General features: G+C 48.5%; 1 protein-coding gene across 1 annotated transcript in view; it reads left to right on the forward strand.

Annotated features, from left to right (window-relative positions):
- The first annotated feature begins 2,800 nt into the window (after window positions 1-2,800).
- LOC149332478 (cell division control protein 42 homolog) overlaps window positions 2,801-19,650 on the forward strand; it is a 120,349-nt gene continuing 103,499 nt past the window's right edge. Inside the window, exon 1 of the mRNA XM_089558086.1 lies at window positions 2,801-3,488. Within this exon, the coding sequence (XP_089414212.1) occupies window positions 3,260-3,488 (229 nt within the window). The 5' untranslated portion in view covers window positions 2,801-3,259. The remainder of the gene's footprint in view (window positions 3,489-19,650) is intronic.

The following is a 19,650-nucleotide window of genomic DNA, read 5'->3' on the forward strand; positions in this document are numbered from 1 at the left end:
ATAAAGTTAGGTGCGCGGATGAAATCAAGAAATTTGCGGGAATATGGTGGCCGCAACTGGCGAAGGACGGGGTTAATTGGAGATACATGGGAGAGGCCTTTGCCCTGCAGTGGGCATAATCAGGCTGATGATGGTGAGAATGATGACAAAAAATAAAATTGAGCATTTGACAAGACACAGAAGACAGACAAACAGGACGAGCTCTCTCTTCTGCGTCTTGTTCCCTTCTCAGTTTTTATGTTTTGTAATCATGTCATACCAACTAGCCCCTCACAGCACAAGGTAAGTTAGTTTGCCCACATATCTCTCCTTTGAAAAGCTGTAAAAAAGTAAATCGTAAGTAATTTTAATGCACATCACGTAACAGCTTCAAATGCCTTGCGGCGGATGAAGGATTCTGGAGAGCACTGTAGTTAGTGTGGTATGGAGTAGTATGGTATGATGTCGTAATGTAGTGTGGTGTGGGATGCATGGTATGGTTCTTCCGTGAAATCTAAAGAAACCTACAGGCCATTCATCCCGACATACTCTAAAAAATACTCAAATGTACTCCCGAGCTTCGTCTGCGTGCTGAGCAAGGAAATTAGCTGTTCCTTTTCCTATGTCCACATGCATCAAATTACTGGAAAGAGCACATTGTCATATCAACCAGCATTCTCACTAGAAGATTACACAGGAAGAATTCATGTGACAGGTGTGACGTCACAGTGCTTCAAAGCACGGCTGCCGTAGACGGCAGCATGGGCGACTTTTCTCCAGCACTGAAAAAATTAACGACACCAAACATAGCCACAGTTATTTACTGAAAAGCATGCTGCCACATGCAGGAATAATAACACATGAGGATGTAAGTTGTAAGCAAGTTTTTAAACATACTAGTTTCGGAACTCCACTCGGAGTCAACAAGCCTGCAGTATTTCTTTCTCGCTCTCACTTTATTTTATGTAATCAGTACATATAAGCTTTATTGGACTGTGTTAGTGAAAGGTCCAACTACAAGATAATCAAAAACGAAGTAGCAGATATTCAAACAACAAATACAAAAAGACATTAAATTCTACAATCATGGCATCGCAAATATGTAAAGCGCAGAAATATTCTAAAAAAAGAAGAAATGAAAAAGAAAAATATGGCGAGTGCAGGCGACAAGACGAAAAATACTAAGGCCGATATTCACCACCTGCTGTGGGTTTGCCCGGCGCTGAAGCCGAGAAGAATTCGGTACCTGGCGGCAGCGGGTCTCTCGCCGAACAATTCTGACTTATATACCGCTTGGACGCGGGAACCACACCATCCTTCACTCGTAGACTTCACTAGAACAGTGAACCTTTTTTTCATTTATTTAAACATCATCGTCATCCGTCATCACATACCACTTTATGCCCCGAGGCAATAAACATCGCTTAAAAAAAAGTAAGTCCCACAGTTCCGGACAGACAAGAAAAATGTTTTGCAATGAGGCCGAGAAATTATGTTTGAGTGTAATGTCACCAGAGAACTTCATTCCTTATCTTGGCACCTGGCATTCTAATAGCTTTTGACCATGTGTTGTGACGTGGCGGTAGGATCTATTATTAGTGGCGGCTCTTGTTTGTACCAGCGGTGGTGTCAGCACTTTGAGAGGAAATGAATCATTAGCTTTTATTACTGGGTTTATTGAACTGTCTTTAGTTTTCATGCAACTAATACCTTCTCAATTGCTGAAAGAGTGGTCGGCTAGGGTCGGTTGCCTTTGCTAAGGTTATGGTACGAGCGGCACGTTTCTGCAAACATGCTTTTTCTGCTTTCGTGTTTTCGTTTTCCTTTTGACTACGCCGCGTCAAGTGGCAGTAGCCAACTGTTCTAAAGAAAACACAGAGTGCAACCATCACAACCATCAACTAACTTTAAATTATAGCGCCCCGCCGCGGTGGCTCAGTGGCTACGGCGCTCGGCTGCTGACCCTAAAGACGCGGGTTCGATCCCGACCGCGGCGGCTGAATTTCTTTGGAGGAGAAATTCTAGAGGCTCATGTACTGTGCGATGTCAGTGCGCGTTAAAGAACCCCAGGTGGTCGAAATTTCCGGAGCCCTCCACTACGGCGTCCCTCATAGCCTGAGTTGCTTCGGGACGTTAAACCCCAACAAACCAAACCTTTAAATTACAGCAATCATCAGCATTGATATACTCTCGCTAAGATTCCGAGCGGAGGCAACCTCAAGAAGAACTGTCACGCGATACTCTGGCACACAGCCTTGATCTTTTCCGCACGGTTTGCGAGAGTGCGACGCCGCCATGGAGCAGATCCCGACGCCCAAAAGCGGTGAATCGACGCTGATTATTTGCGTGAGCTCGTTGCGCCGAGTGTCTCGTGTTCCTCAACCTGCACGCGCTCTAAGACTGCGCTTTGATAAGAATTCAAAAAGTGCGCTTCTTAATGGTGGCGCCATCTGTCGAGATTCAATACGAACAACTACAGTTACATGTGGCGCCGTAGTGCGATCGGCTTCTAAACGTCGACATTTGTTTTTACAATATCCCTCACAGATGGCAGTACATGTACATAAAAAAAACTGCTTTCGATTTTTGCTCAGCGGAATCGAAGTAACAAAGTTTCAATAATATAAAATTTTTAAAAGTGTTTAGGTACAAACGTGTAAATTGAGATCAATAATTTTTTTTCTTATTGCATTCAACTACGCCACAATTAGCGAAACAAAATAGTACGCTCTGGCCACACTGAAAATAGCGATGCTAGCGCCATTTACAAAGCGGCGATCAGCTCACGCACTCAGCGCGCAGCATCAGCAGACGACAAAACGGCATCTGCTGCCGTACGCGACCGCTGGCAAGGCGCGTGCTGCGCGTTGACTGTATTTGACCGGTAGGCGCTTGGAGCTTGGCTGTGGTGGTGACGGCGGTCAAGTCACGTTCTCCTCTTTTCCGGTCGCCTTCGCGAGCTCGTCGCACATTTCCTGCTCCACGGCGTCGCGACTACGTCCGTCCCCGACGATCCGGCACTCTCGGCCGGTGTTGTCATGAGGCCTTTTCACCGGCTTCTGCCGCGAACCAAGAAGAGACCGAAGCAGCAGCGGTCGTCGTACGTGCGCCGGGGAGCTCCGTAGGCCTAACGTCGGAGCCGCTTTGGATCTTGTTTCGTGTTAGCTTGTTGTGAAGAGCGGCGGCGCCCGTCTCTGTGCTTCGCTTAGTGTTGGTGGTGGCTGCGGGCGTCGTCTGAATTGGCCGGTGGCGGACACAGAGACACAGGAAATTGGTCGCAATGCCTCCCCTGGCGCGGGACCAGCAGTCGGCGAGTCTGTTAACGGCCGAGATGAAGGCTGCGTCGGCGGCAGCGAACGGCAATGCCGCCGACGGTTCGAGCTGCGTGTGCTCGGTCAAGTGTGTTCTGGTGGGCGACGGTGCGGTTGGAAAGACCAGTCTGGTTGTCAGCTACACGACCAACGGCTACCCCACGGAGTACGTGCCCACGGCGTTCGACAACTACTCGGGTAGGTTTCACGAGTTACCTGTGGCACTTAGCCTTTGTGTTTCCGTGGTTGCGTGGGGGTCTTCCCGAACGACTTCGTGTGACATGATTCACCCGCTGACAGTGGTTGCAGCTAGTTCCGGGCACGATTACATACTTCGATCTTGTAAAATTTACACAAGCAATCAAGTAAAGATTGTAATAAACCCATTATTGATGACAGGCAGAAGGTGTTGACATTATGGGAGCCTCGCGCTGCGCATGCTGTCGCAATGAGCAACTTTCTAGTTTATAGTCACCTTCCGTCAGTTGTTCATTTAATCTCGCTTCTGGGATGATCGCGTTTGTGTTGACTTCATTACAACTTTCCCAGCCTCCCTACCTACACCCTTCCGTATGCTTGACGATGTTGCGACTTTGTGTCAGTACATGCAACAAGAAGTGAAACAGTAAATCGAAATCACTGCATATCTGTTCACATTCAACGTTGACGCTTTCCTCAAGCCAAGCTCTACGAGTCAGTTGCTCGTGTAACGTCGTGTAGTTGGGCTACTTGGTGCATATTTCGGGAACATGTCTAACATTCAGGTGCAAAAAATTTGAAAATTGAAAAATTGTAAGATAGAGTTATAGAATTCAAGGTAATGGTCCGTTCTTCTGGTATATAGCAAAATATTTCTTTTAAACGGTTTCCAACGATCGCACTGAACATTTCAGACGGCTGTAGAAAACCAGTGGGGAACGCTTTGATAGAAGAAACCTTAATCGAAAGAAAAGAAAAAAATGCAACACTGCCGTCGGGTGATCTGCGGATATAATGATTGTTAGAGTGATATCTTACATTATATGAAAAAACTGCGTTCATAAACGGTTTCCTGCTCAAAAATGCTTTTGTCCATAATTGTTCGGTATGCATGATAAGAAAGCAGGCAAGACTTGCAGTAACTTTTATCTTATTGTGTGCAGCTTTAGGAAACGCGATCATTCCCATGTACTTACTGCACAGTACTCGGAAGTTCAAATCTTTGCTCACAACCTTTGGGTGATTCCCCTAACATTTGAAGTGCAGATAACATTGTAGCTGGAACATGACGGTCTGTCGAGAATTCGTCATTTGATTACGTTACTGCGGCTGCTTAACACGACGCTGTGGCCGATCGTAAATCGCCTTTTCAATCCGCAGCGGCTAACTGCACTGTTGCTAGGAGCAATTGCGTCTTCTCAACTGTCATTAACAATCGGTCACGCCAGCTGCATCTCTACCGCGTTCGCAAAATTGGGGGGGGGGGGGGGGGGAGGCGGAGAACAATCGCTCGCAGCCACGTGGGTGTTCAAACGAGACTTCTTCGTAAGACGACAGCTGTTGGCTGCTTTTGTGTGCGCTAGCGGTCGACGTTGCTGGCGACGAGGCCCCAGTTCGCTGAGGCGTATACGCGCGCTCTGAGCTTTGGTTTGATTTTCATTCACCGTTCGTTAACGAGACGGTGTTTGCTTCGTTAAGGCCTGCGCGGCGTCGTTACAGGACGCGTTTCCTTTTTTCTCGTGCTAGAGTGTTCTCTTTTCCTTCGCTGCTACCGCGGGAGCTCTACTTTTGTTGTTCTTGCGTCTGTTTGAGTCGGTGGAGTGGATTGAATTGAATAAAGAGAGAAACGGGAATATTGAATGTTTTACCATAGAAAACAATGGAGATTATAATATAAACTCGATAGTATCACATCGATTTTCATGCTCGTTCTGCCTACAGCGGCAGAAGATATTTCTGGTAGACTAAGTCTATAGAAAGAGCTCCTGAATTGTCAGTACACGCGCCCCCATCGAATATATGCAGAACCAACTAGCCAGTCACTATGTTTTAAGCGAATATATGCCACCGTGTTAATTCGGAATTATACACTCGATTCCTTTATTTTTTTTCTTTTTAACAATCGTTACACACTCAACCCGACGTTCTTTCTTCGTTTGTAGCCGACGAAGAACGACAGTAAAGCGTCAGTTTGGCAGCAAATGTTCAATGAAAAAAAAAATACCGCTTGGCCAGCGCTGAGCTGTTGTTGCATATGTACGTGCACAAATTAAGAATGCAGTGAAAGATGGAGGACCGAAAAGAAAGACATAGCAGCTACAGCCTACTAACTGCCCACAGTGTTGGAAACCGATAGTGTACCTTCCTTCCCAGTAACAGTTTCTAAATCAGCGCTTTGACGTCAGCGGTCAACGTATGACGTCAATTCAACAGAAACAGCGTTCAGCATGCCTCTAGCCTGCTGTGCATCCGCTCCTGTTTATTCGTGGCTTGCTAGCTTGAATTTCACGGTATAAGCTATAAACCCACCATCTCATGGCATTTTGCCAGCACTGAAGTTCACAACACAGTGTTGAAAATGGCATAGCATTAAAGCCAACACTTCGCGAGATGTACACCCGGCCAAATCTTTAACTGGCTAGGGGGTGGCATTCATAAATGCACCTTGTAAAAAGGTTGCTTTTGGCTAAACCGCTAGCATATTCACGCTGTAATTTGACCCGTGAGGTGGCATTTGGAGGTCTTTTTTTTTCACGTGATATTCGAGTGGAGTACTTGCCTGCTTGGATAAAATTATTAGAAATCCGAATCGTCCGCATCTACGAAGAGCCAAAACAAGCGGCATACGCAGCAATGGTTCTGGTCCATATGGCCTCCTCCTCTGGGTAAACTACCACGCCTTTCATGGCAGGCTTGCCCAGAGTAAGCGCAAATGCGCCGCTTGTTTGGGCTCTTCGTAGTGGCAGACGATGAATATTTCTGATAACTTTGATCTAAACATGCAAGTACTCCACTCAAACATTGTATCAACAAAAAGGAACCACAAAATGCCATCTCACGCGTCAAATTACAGCTTGAATGTGCCAGCGGTGTAGCCCAAAAGAACCTTTTGCAAGGCGCATTTAGCGATGCAACACCCGAGTCAGTGAAAGATTTGGTCAAGTGTACAGGCGGCGGCTCGTATACGTCAGAATGTCGACCCTATGACCATTGAAACTTCCTTGGACGTTTTCCGGATGTCTTCAGGACGTCCTAGGGAGGTCCAATGCCCATCGGGGATGGGCACACGGTCGTTGACAGTGCGAAGCAACAGTGTAAACTTTCGATGCGTGCACCCGAGCCGACCAGTGCGGTTTCAAGACCAGCCTCTCGTTTTGTTTGTGAAGAGAACGCGATGCCGCGGTCAGCTCCGGTTGCGAGTTTTGTTTATCTGCTACACATACCGGAGCAGCGGCCTTGCGGAAGGCAGAGAGAGCCACTCACAACTCCTCAAGGACGACTTCCTTCCTTCTCTGAATGACGTCGCTCTCCTTGGATATCAAGTAACAATGGAAATTAAATCCCTGGCGATAGTAGCGCGCTCCTACTCGCAGCCAACATCGCAGGCGCTACATGCCTTTTTTTTCTCTCTCTTACGCGGTGGCTCAGTGATTATGGCACTCGGCTGCTGGCCCGAAAGACGCGGGTTCGATCCCGATCGCGGCGGCTGGAATTTCTTTGGAGGAGAAATTCTAGAGGCCCGTGTACTGTGCGGTGTCAGTGCACGTTAAAGAACCCCAGGTGGTCGAAATTTCCGGAGCCCTTCACTACGGCGTCTCTCATAGCCTGAGTCGCTTTGGGACGTTAAACCCCATAAACTAAACCAAACCGTCTTATATTCTCGGTAGGGACACTGAAAACTAATTGCTTTTGGCCTGTATCGATTAATTATATAGAGTTGTATTGACAAAAACGCTACGTGAGTTTTTGTAAGCTAGAAACGGGCAGAAAATGAAATAGAATCATCCCTGCCACCGGCCATTGTCAGAGGCAAATTTCGGCGACGTCTATTTCTGAGGTAAGGTCACACGGCCGTATACTTTGTCCTCGATCACGGAGTCCGTAATTTTCTCGATGTCATCACGAACGACGTGAGTTTGTTAAGGTAGAGGGAGAAAAAAAGAAAATCCCATTTTCAACTCCAAATTTTTCAACCATGAATACGCATTTTGCAGCTCAAACCGTCTGCAGAGAGAAATAATCAATCGAATTGTATTAAAAATAAAAATTGGAAAAAGTGGTCACCACTTTCACGTTAATACTGACCTCTAAATTATTGAAGTGCTTGGCTTGTCTTGCTGCGACTAGGGCACTCAAATCTGTACGTTCCCCATTACCGTACTGCAGAAAAATGGCATTCCTCGGCTAAAACCACTCAGTCCATCTAGAGTAATCACATGTTGCCATTTCTTGTAAAAATCTTCCATAAAGTTTCTATAGACTTGCCTTCCTATGGATATTTGCTTTTGTTTATTCATAGTCTATAGATAAAGTATGCTAAAAGTGTAGGGCGCCATAAATCTATTATAGTCTGTCTGTAGAGCTAGAACCACTCAATCCATCCACAGTAATCAAGAGATGCTGCCCTGCCTTGTAAAAATCGTCTATAAACTTTCGATAGACTACTTGTGGGCTATTGCCTTCATATAGATATTTTTTTGTCTATTCGTAGTCTATAGACTGACTAAGACAAAATTCTGCTAAAAGTTTCGTTTGGTTTGTGGGGATCTAATGTCTCAAAGCGACTCAGGCTATGAGGGACGCCGTAGTGGAGGGCTCCGGAAATTTCGACCACCTGGGGTTCTTTAACGTGCACTGACATCGCACAGTACACGAGCCTTCCATACTAAAGTGTACAGTCATAAATCAGTTACAGACTGTCGTAAGATTTGTATTGTCCATTGTCTATAGGGTTTGTCTGTAGAAAATCTATGGACAGTCTACAGACTGTCTAAAGAAATTGTTGCTAGGGTTGGCTCGAGCAGCGTCACTGGGTTGGGTACCCGTCGGACAACGGTGACAATGACACTGGGCTAAACCTGCAATCCTGGTATAGTGGCCAGGTCTGTGAGCCTCTCAGCGCTCTTGCTGGCCAGGGGTACGGCAATGTCGTCGTCGGTTTCGAACCCCAAACCGAAGAAGGGAGCCAACCGCTGCAGCGAGAGAGCGGAGCTGTGTGTTGTGCCCTGTACCTCGCGTACCCCTGTAGCACGCTCTGTTGCGTGCTACCTCTTCTTCGTCTTGTCTGCGCGCTTGTGGGTCAAGTACGTGCCGAGAATACTGCGGCGGCGATGGGTGAGGTCGCCGCGGTGACGGCGAACAGCGAAGGCGCGTATACGGCCCCCCGCGCACGAGGCGGTTGTGAGTTAAACAGACCCGTGCGAGCGATGTTAACGCTGTCTGTGCCGGGGAGAGTAGACAAAAACAGCATTCATCGCCGTTTTTACCAGACCCAGCGCGTGCTTACAGACCTTAGCGAGTGGAGCCAACGGCTTCGTGGAGGGTGCCGCACGTCATATGAGCGTAGCGGTGAGTGACATTCTGGGTGGAGTACGTCTGGATGCGCAGTCGGCCACAAAAGTTTGCTGGCCACGTAAGTTCACAGAACGCGGGAGCCGTGAAAAGATGAGTAGACGTGCGAAAGCGTCTGTTCATTCTTCGTCTCTTCTTTCTGGCACCTGCACGTGCATGCGACCGCGTTTCTCGTTCTCCATCTTCACACTCTCTCTCCATTCTGCCGCAGCTGGCGCGACGCTCTCCTCCCATTGGCTACAGCTGGCGCTACGCTCCTCCGAACTTACCCGAGTTTCTCCGGGGCCTCATACAAGATTCTTGGTTGGGTTCGATCCCGACGAGATTGTCCCCGATTTGCCGGGTTAAGGTAAAGGCGACTTAGGTGCGCTAACACGTTTCCTCTTATTTAGGTTTATTTCTCTCTGTTTAACAGGAGCTTGAAATTTCGAGTTGCGCCAAAGTGTTCCTGCAGTCCTTCATCGGCTTTTCACTTCCGATTCGGGTCGTCGTTCGCTCCGTTCGGCGGTCTCTAAAGTCACGTGTACGCGACTCTCTACTGCACGTTGTTGTGGTGGTTGTTGTTTGCCTCAGTAAGCATGTTCCTCCGGTGACTTCATCATTCGCCTCTCCTTGCTCGCTGTTCGCCCGTTTCCACATTCCATTTAGCAAGCTTATGCTCTCTTCGCTGCTTTGCTCCGGCTTGCCGCCTCGCTGTATCCACCGGATCGGACGTGGTTCGGGTGATCTTACGGCAAGAATATATCAATACTAACTCGTTGGCTCAATCAACGCTTCCTTGATTACAGTGTCAGCCAGATCATCCCGTTTGGGCTAATCGAGCACCCTCCTTTCACATACCCTTCCGCTTTCTCAATCGCTAGCCCCTTCGCATCTGCAAAGAGCGGGAGGGAGACAGCGACATACCGCGCAAATGGACGAAGATATTTGTGTTTTCTTTTTCTTCGCCGGGCGGCACTTTTTCGAGAGGAATTCCTCAGTTCTGGAGTGCGCCACAGACAGTCCGAGATTCTTTGGGGCTTAGGAACAGTAATGCCAATGGCGTGCTCAAGTTTTTTTTTTTTTTTTAAAGTGGAAAGGAATGAGAGAGGCGGATAGAGGATTGGTGGAGAGGGACAAGAGATTGGTTTACATGGCACAAAGAGAAAATTGGCAGAAAGTCCGGAGAAATCTAAGATTCACGCTGGGTGAGAGTTATCACTACCCTGATACAAATGGGTTACTACTGTGTCTATCTTGCTTCGTCAGCTATCCAAGAAGCTCGCGCTTTGCCATAAACCACTGATGGATCGATTTTATTGGCATCCCCTTTGATTCGGAACTGCGGCCAGCGCCACCTTGCTTTTCAAATTTCTGTCCTGTTCTGGTTCCTTGCCATTCTAAGTCTTTTCTTTCCGATAGTCTAAGCAATAATATTTTTTTTTTCCGCGACGGTTCGTGCAATGCTTTCATTCCATTCTTAGGCCGCCGAGTCTTTTCTTGGATGATGCTTTCCACCGTCGTCATCGGATAAATATACGATCCAGCTGCTGTTCCCGTAATTTTTATAGCTTGACTGTCCATGATAGCCGAAAACAACAAACAGAGCAATCTCGTTATGTGCGGTGTTCATGAAATATTACTGCAGGAAAACGGGGTATCAAATGCGTGGGTCTCCTCTTTGCGCTCCTAATGGAGGTTTTATGTTGGCTTCTTTATATCCATCATTTTGGTGTAGCCAGTTTGCTTCCAAGGGGGCTTCAGCCATGATTGAGGCTTGTGAAAAAGCAATTGCCAGATCATTTTTCTAGCGGAGTGCTGCCTAGACGTCTTCTAGGCGTTTTCTAGACGTTTTTTTCTAGTCGTTTTTTTAACGGTGTGTTGCCTAGACAACAGAACTGAGGAGATGGAAGCGCATGCAGTTGCGTCTGTACTTTTCTCCTCCCTTTCTCGAAGGCCGTAATCCTTATCGGTTACGTTCCTGTGTAGCTGTGTTTATAGGTTATGCTTACGCCATGTTTAGAGTTCGTTGTACCTTCTAGGTCACCTTTAGAGCTGGAGGCATACTGTGGTGAGGCACGGCCGCTTGATGCAAAGCGCAAAGCGAGGTGCGGCCAGCCACGTCGCGCCGCCGACAATGGGTGAGCATGTCCTGGCGGAGTTTACAGTCGCGGCCGCTGTTTTAGGTGGGGGCGCCACTGTTCGGGGACAGGTCCCGGGAGTGGACTCCCGAAGCGCTCCTTGCTTCGTCGTGTTCGAGCGCGTTTGCGTCGTGTAAAACCGCGTTTGCCTTCCATATTCAATGCAAAATAAAAACCACTACTACTACTCACGTTCCTCATGTCTGCAGTGCTTTCTTTGGATTTTCTGCTGTGCGCGTGAGTGAGCACGTTTGCCTCGCGTCTGCGGTGCTGGATTTGGACTTTTCGTGTGCGCGTGAATAAATGTTTGCCTCGTGTCTGCCGTGCACTCTTTGGGCTTTTCGTGCATGCGTGTGTGGAGGTCAGGTCAGGGACGTGTATGGGGCGCGATGCCGCGCATCTGCTGTGTGCCACTGTCCGTCACAAACTTCAGAAAGCAGTCAACTGTGAGATATCATGAGTTTCCCTCTGAACTACAGCGTCGAGAAGCGTGGCTGAAAATATCGCTCGCCAAGGACTGTCAGGGAAAGGAACAAGTGGGCGCCAAGCGACAGGTCTCTGGCATGTTCCTTGCATTTTACAGAGAATGACTACAAAAAGTAAAGTCAAGGAAGGTTCTTCGTCAGTGAATGGTTCCTTGCTTTCTTGTAGGACCATGCAATAAAAGTGTCAAGTACTTTGTGGTTTTCTCGGCTGCAGGTGGGCTTATGAAGTTCCACAACTTCAGCTATAATTATCGTTTTTTTTTCTTTCTTTATAAATTGCAATAACTTGTGTATATAACAGCCAAAATTCGACGTGACACGAAGCGGAAATTTACTGCGTGTGACCAGCTGTGCGTGTCCGTCTCATTCACCGTCTACATGGGGTAGCGAGGAGTGAATAAAAATCAGGGAGCTCTTTGACGATCTAAAGTGCGAAGAGGCGAAAGCCTTTAACCGCCTCTGTCGGTGTCTTCTGCTTGGCGACTGTTAAAGATCGTTTGGCGACTCTTGAACGCTTCCGTACGGCATCGCGAGCGCGTTTCGTAGCGGGCGACATTGGAGCGCGCGCGGGCTGCATCCTTCCTCGATCAACGTTCAGAGAGCACCTGAGAGAGCCCTGGGTGATACGACCATTGTGCAAACTTTTGACGTCAGTGCACATGCGCCGTTGTTAAACCACCTGAGGATTGCGCATGGGGCACTGCGCATGCGCAGTGTGCGCGTTTAGTGGGTCATTACTGTTCGTACATCTACTACTACACCATTAAAATGAGCTATCCGGTCTCGGCAAATAAATTTACAAATCAGCACCCACTACACTCGATGCCACAAACAACCACAGTACACAGAACGGATGGTTCGATTGTTTTCTCTGAATTATTTGAGCCATCCATGCTGCACAAGAGAAATTTTATTCATTACTGACTTTTCAAGTAACCATTAATGACAGCTGCCGCGGACGCATGGACGGACGGACACGCTGGCGAGTCATGAGCCATAAAAGGCTTACGCCTTAAAAGTAGATCGAAAGCTTCAGGCGCATTAATGCAACATCCTGAGGTACAGCCGCTCGCCCGGTCGTGCATCGTATAGGCGGCCGTTATGGACAGCGTTCAGGCATACACTTCCTACCTGCTGCGGTGATTGTGACATAATCGGCGTTTTCAATGACTACTTAAAAATGCAGTATTTAAAGAGCAACCAGAAAGCGCACTGTTTACGCCTCAAGGAGTGAGCAACGGGCGCACCGACGCAGCTGTCGCGGCGTTTCCCTGCGAGGAGTTGTCCCCGAGCAGTGGCGCCGCGGCGGGCGCACGGAGAACTAGGCCCAAGACGCCGTTTCTGTGCGACGTGGCGGGCCGCACCTCGCTTTGCGCTTTGTATCTAGCGGCCGTGGGTGAGGCCAGTATTGTCACCCTGCTACGAGGCTGTTGGCCTTCCGCGCTGTATGTTTTTCCTCAAGGGATGTGATCCTACATCATATGGAGTCGGGGGGGGGGGGGGGGGGGGGGGTCGCCGGAAGGTAAATTTGCTGCTTGGCTGGCGGGAATTGACGTCACCAGACGGAAGCATTTCTATTGTCTGGACGGAAGTGACCTCATTTCCGGTAAAGGCATCAACCGCTTCTAATGCGATCGCATCGCCAACACATGATAGAATTAAGCATCCCTGTGAATTTTGTTACCTTCTCTTCAGTATTGCTTCGTTACTGTTGTTGTTAATCCGTGAATTTTGTAAATTGGGCTTTTTCGTGAGCTCTGAAGTCGGATACAACTAACGAACGAAGCGGCTTTTCCTCGCCAAAGGACCCCCCCCCCCCCCCCTTCCAGCCAATGGCGTCGGCCGATTCTCATGACCCTGCTAGCGTGACAATGCTCAGGGAGTAGCAGATGAAGGGGGATGGTCACCATTACAAAATTTTTTAGACAGTCTATAGACTGCCTATAGACTTCTGTCTATAGAGTCTATAGACTCTCTATAGACAAATCATAGAGAACAGTCTATAGGCAATACTAATGCTATAGGCAGTCTATAGACAATCTATAGATTTATGGCCAGACACTTTTAGCATAGGCTTCTGTCGCCGCGGTGGCTCAGTGGTTACGGCGCTCGGCTGCTGACCCGAAAGACGCGGGTTCGATCCCGGCCGCGGCGGCCGAATTTTGGTGGAGGCGAAATTCTAGAAGCCCGTGTACTGTGCGATGTCTGTGCACGTCAAAGAACCCCAGGTGGCCGAAATTTCCGGAGCCCTTCACTACGGCTTCCCTCATAGCCTGAGTCGCTTTGGGACGTTAAACCCCCATAAACTAAATCATAGACTGTGAATAGACAAAAAGAAATATGAAAGCAATAGAGTCTATAAGAAGTCTATAGACAATTTTTATAAGGGCCTCTCCCTCCATGGTCGGGAGTTGTCCCGTCTCTGCACTGTGGGGCTGCACCCTGCTGTGTCCCGTTATCAGAGTGACGAGATTCGGCCGATGCCATTGGCTGGAAGGGGGGGGGGGGGGTCCTTTGACGGAGAAAAAGCCGCTTCGTTCTTGAGTTGTATCCGACTATAGCCGTGCTACTTTTTAGGTCAGCTTCCGATGTTCTCGCAGCGAGCCGGAAATAACTGTGCAGTGTGTGTGCGACCTGTGTGGCCGCTTGGTGTGTACGTGCCGTATTTGGCATGCAGCGCATGTGCGACCGCCTTCTTCTCCACACACGACGACGACGACAGTCGCGAGTTAACACGCGCCGGCTAGGAGGAGTCGGGTTAACGCTGTGGGCGCGAGGCGAAAGAAGAAGAAACAGCGGCACCTGACGCGTTTATCACCAAGGCGGCCAGAGCCGGTCTTTTCGTCTTCTTGTCTCTCACGTATGCTTTTAATTTTTTTTTTCGTTCTCTTTTTCCCCCGCGTGTTAGCGCGGGGCACAGTCCCGAGACCTGTTCCACTGCGGACGCATTGGCCGCTTGTAAATAGATGTGGGCGTATGCAGCCTTCTACATACACGCAGTTCCAAACCCGAAAGACGAGCTTTTCTAGCCTGCTTACGTAGAGCCGCCTTTTCTGGGCGAAAAATTGAACTTAGGTGCTTTTTTTTTTTTTCGTTGCGCATATAGCTGGCTGCCTTTTTTGTTCACGCGGCAGCAGTAGTAGACGGCGCGTAAGTACATTTGCCAGTAATTAGAGACAACCGCAAGGGATATTCAATTTACCGAGTTCGTATAGAGGCGCTTATGCGCTTAATGCGAAAACTAATAGATAGCGTACAAGCGCTTCTCATGACGTAAACATGTTTTTGGTTTGGTTTAGTTTGGTTTATGGGGGCTTAACGTCCCAAAGCAACTCAAGCTATGAGGGACGCCATAGTGAAGGGCTCCGGCAATTCCGACCACCTGGGGTTCTTTGTCGTGCACTGACATCGCTCAGTACACGGGCCTCTAGATTTTCGCTTCAATTGAAATTTGACCGCCGCGGCCGTGACCGAACCCGCGTCTTCTGGGTCAGCGGCTAGCGCCATAACCACTTAGCCACCGCGGCGGCAAACATTGTTTTGAACGTACTCTTGGTCTGTTTTTTTTTTATTGTTCCCTAACCTCAGTGGTTAATGGTAGCTATCACTGGTTCTTTTTTATGAAAGGAAACGGAGCAGTAATGTTCTCACTTCTTGGTGGACACCTCAACCGCGTCGTGAGGGTAGGCAGGAAGGTGCGAGTGAAAGAAGAAAGAGAACGTGTATATAGCTATCCGCACATCGCGTTGCAGAAGAAACGAAAAGGTATCACTGATTGATTGATTGATTGATTGATTGATTGATTGATTGATTGATTGATTGAGCGCACTTACTTACGCCGCGTGGTTAAGAGCACCGAGAAATTTCAGCGACCACAGCCTTTATACTTTTATGTCACGCTGTTCATGTACTATAGTTGCACTCGTGTTCTAACAGCGATTCTCATGAAAGCCCGTTCCGAATTTTGCTTCTGCTTTTATCTGGGCTCCATGGAGCGGGCCTTCCGACCTTCGGGAAAACTCTGTATCGAACGTGACACTGAAGATGATACAGTGTCATTCTGCGGCTTGAGGAGTGGGAGTCATTCAGCCTGTGGCCGATGATACAGGGATAGCGGATGCCTATTTACTCTGTACCACAAAGGTTGTGACCCCAGAGACAGCGATTGCTTCTCCACTGCTCCCCTTCATTTTGTCGCCCCGGAACAGCGGGGGGTGATATCTTTACGACAGCCGCCGCTAAAGCACACAACACTCGGCGCGCTCTTTATTATACACAGCCTTGGAAAAAGCCCGTCCTTGAGCGCCTTTTTCGTTTCTCTCTCTTTTATTTCCTCGGCTCGCTCTCATGCATATACGCACTGAACTCGCCTATTGGCCGAACTCGCCTCTTCATATCTGGCTGCGTCGACAATCGTCTCTTCGGCAGCGGCATTCTTTTCCTTGAAGAAGAAAGGGTGAGGTCAGGAAAGGGTGCCAGGCTATGCTTGAGGGCCTGTCATCGGGTATTTATGACCATTTATGGCGCTCTTGTGTTTGTCGCTGGTGGGTTCGTTCGTGTGTGTGCGTTTTTGCTCGTGCTGAAAGCCGTTGTTTACAGCTGTCAGCCGGCAGCAGCGCCTTACTATAGTATAGTGCTGTGGCGTGGGGGCTATAGCGTTTAAACTATCTTAACAGCTTCGAAGCGTCGAAGTTCGGGCTTGATGTTTGACGGGACGGGGTGACGAAGGCCATTATGGTATCCGCCTGCTGACCCGAAAGACGCGGGTTCGATGCCGCCCGTGGCGGCCGAATTTCTTTGGAGGAGAAATTCTAGAGGCCCGTGTACTGTGCGATGTCAGTGCACGTTAAGGAACCCCAGGTGGTCGAAATTATCCGGAGCCTTTCACTACGGCGTCCCTCATAGCCGAGTCGCTTTGGGACGGTAAACCCCCACAAACCAACCCAAGGCCATTAATTGCAGTGATAAGGGGGTAATTACTCACTGACGTCCACCCAAGCGCAGCCATACGGCTACAAAGGAAAGCTATACAGCTTTCTCAGAAACTTCGCAGTTAAAGAAAATTTCGTCCTGGTCCGGGGTTCGAACCCGGGACCACCGCTTCACCGGAGCAGTCGCTCTACCAATTGAGCTACCCGGAACGGCAAGTTTGTGGTAGGGCGAGAGCGAATGATCAATAACTCGAAGTGGGAACAGTGTTGACCAAATGTTTAGGGGTATCCCCCAAGGTTAGGTTTATAAGAACCGAACAGAGACATTTTGCAAAAATTTCCTTTGCCACTCTTGTTTACGGTCTGTAGATTGTATTGTAATTGTAACGGCCGTGTACTATACGAACACGTTGAAAGGAAATAACGGAGGCGGAAACCTTACAGTATTTTTTTTTGTTTGCATCATTTCATTTTCAACTGTTCACTTATCATTATTTATTTATATATGGATAGTTTAATTATGCTCCTTTTCAGTTCATGCCGTATCCTACAGTAGAACAACGTCAAATTACCCGCAGCTCACATAGCTCGCCTGACGCGTCGCTGTCCTTAGTGACGGCTTTTGCACGTAACAGCTTTGTGGAGGTGTTGGTTATGACCCCAACGTAACGTTACGTATATACTATCTATTTAATTTTGTTTTCTTGCGCTGGAGGAGCGGTACTTTGAGTTTGTACGTGATGGGCCTCTTTTACTGTCTGTTGTCCGTCGACAGAAAAAAGGCCCCTTTCGTCAACGTAATCGACTAATAAGTTGATAACTTTTTCTTGTTCAGCGAGTTTGCAAATGGAATGAATATAAAAAGAGTAGTCCTGCGTTCAAAAACGCGTTTGTATTTGAGAAAACTGTCGCAAGTGTGGATTGTGTTCGTTCCGGACTGTTCATAACAGGGAAACACTAGGTCTTGTGAAAACCAAACACCGCTACGATGACTCCTGGTGTTCTGGCGGAAGTCGAGAGGGAGATAAAACTTTTATTCTGCGTCCCACGTGCAAGTCAAGTGGGAGCAATGCACTTTGGCAGGGCACTGGGACGAAGAGAACGTATCACATGATGCGCAGTTAGGGTATCTGAGCAAGGGAAGGAAAAGATCCAACTCAAGAAAGAGGCGGCGAGATTAGATCAGCATTCTTTTTGGTTTTGTAACTACGCTAGGCCGCCGCGGTGGCTCAGTGGTTATGGTGCTCGGCTGCTGACCCAAAAGACGCGGGTTCGATCCCGGCCGCGGCGGCTGGAATTTCTTTGGAGGAGAAATTCTAGAGGCCCGTGTACTGTGCGATGTCAGTGCACGTTAAAGAACCCCTGGTGGTCTAAATTTCCGGAGCCCTCCACTACGGCGTCTCTCATAGCCTTAGTCGCTTTAAGACGTTAAACCCCATAAACCAAACCAAACTACGCTAGCCTCGGCAGGATCAGAGCGGGGCTTACTGGAAATCAGTGGGACGGGCCTTAGTCCTGCAGGGCACGTAATGTGGGTAATAGTGAGGGGGGTGATGATGGCGGCCACGATGCACGCGTGTGTACTAACTCGTAGCTATGTGTGCAGGCCCAGGGGTTAGCCAGTTTCAGCGGCGCGTATCATTACCGCTACAACACTGTACTCATCCATTGAGACATTTGTATGCACACCGGCAAATAATGGCGGCAGCTTCTCGGAACAGAGAGCGCGGCGCTGTATCGGCGCTAACGAGACGTTCGCCGGGAAAACTAACACGACGACGCTTTTATTTTTTTTTAATTTTTCTTTATTGTTCCTCGTTAATTTCTCCAGAATCGTCAGCCTCCTTTTTTTTCAGTTATATTCTCTGCTTCCTTAGTGCTGGCCTCTCTCGCTCTCTCCAGAACTGTCTCGCGTCCGCGCTCGCGGGCCTCTCCTTCCTCAAAGTAGGGCTGGGCAATGCAACGTCTGACGCGCGCCTGACCGACATCCCTCTCCCTCTGTACTCTCTGATCCGCCTGGAATGTACTGCCGTCGCCGCCACTGGCCTAGCGAGGGGGGATTATTAACGTCGGCGCGCTAGATAGATAGATGGCCTTTGGACGTCTGCCCACCGCCGCCGCCGCTCCCGTGTATGTGGGGTCGGGCCAAGCGAGTATATGGAGAGCGGGCCTCCCTTTATGCTGGAGGAGAATGAATGCTTTTGGCGACTGCGATCTATTGTCCTTGCGTATATACCGTCCGCGGCTTGTGTGTGTGTGCGATGTGCTTACTGTGGATTGAAGAATAATGGATTGAAGAGAAATATGGTATAATAGTAACGCCCGCCGCGGTGGCTCGGTGGTTACGGCGTTCGGCTGCTGACCCGTGTTTACGGCGTTCGGCTGCTGACCCGAACGACGCCTGTTCGATCCTGGCCGCGGCGGCAGAATTTTGATGGAGGCGAAATTCTAGAGGCCCGTGTACTGTGCGATGTCAGTGCACGTTAAAGAACCCCAGGTGGTTGAAATTTCCGGAGCCCTTCACTACGGCGTCCCTCATGGCGTTAGTTGCTTTGGGACGTTAAACCCCAATAAACCAAACCAATAATAGTAACGAAAGATTAAAAAGTAATGCTTTAATAAGTGCAAAATGGACGCTTTGGGGCTGTGAGGGACGTCCTAAGGGTGCGGTCCGGATAAGTTCCGTACTACATGGCCGCTCATTCGCAGGCACCGAAATGTGAGTTCATGTATTGTAGGGCGGCCTCGCAAAGCAGTGCTTTGTTTAAGGAGTTCATATGCTTTAGGAACACTACAGTGTGTAACAGGGGGGAAATAAAAAAGGAATCATTAATCTCCCTCGTACCTCGCCCAATTACATTTAAATATATGTGTGCTAGTATATATGCGCAAAAAGAAGTGTCGGTGACAGTCACGAATAGACAGCTTTTCTAGGAATCCTGTCCCGGACAGGTGACTCCAACATGCAAGCGAATCTGTCAGTTTCGAGAACAAAAATAATTCTGTCGTCACTTCCGCACTGAAGGTGAAAATGTCTCATGGGCACCATTTTTTCGGAGGAAAACTGTTTAAAAACAGGAAAGAGTGTTGCACCTTTTTACCCATATAGTAATCATTTGAAGTAATGATGTTCAGTAGTCATATTGTTGCCGCCTATACGTTGGGGCAGCCGGACGACTCTTTCACTGTCCCGGCACATCAGTCATGCCCAGCTTTTAATGAACACCCTTCATTTATGATCTATCACGTGTGCTTGAAACGCGTGAGAGAGCAA

This window comes from Amblyomma mixtum, chromosome 8, assembly GCF_055824585.1.
Source record: "Amblyomma mixtum isolate Tamu chromosome 8, ASM5582458v1, whole genome shotgun sequence".
Classification (NCBI taxonomy): Eukaryota; Metazoa; Arthropoda; class Arachnida; order Ixodida; family Ixodidae; genus Amblyomma; species Amblyomma mixtum.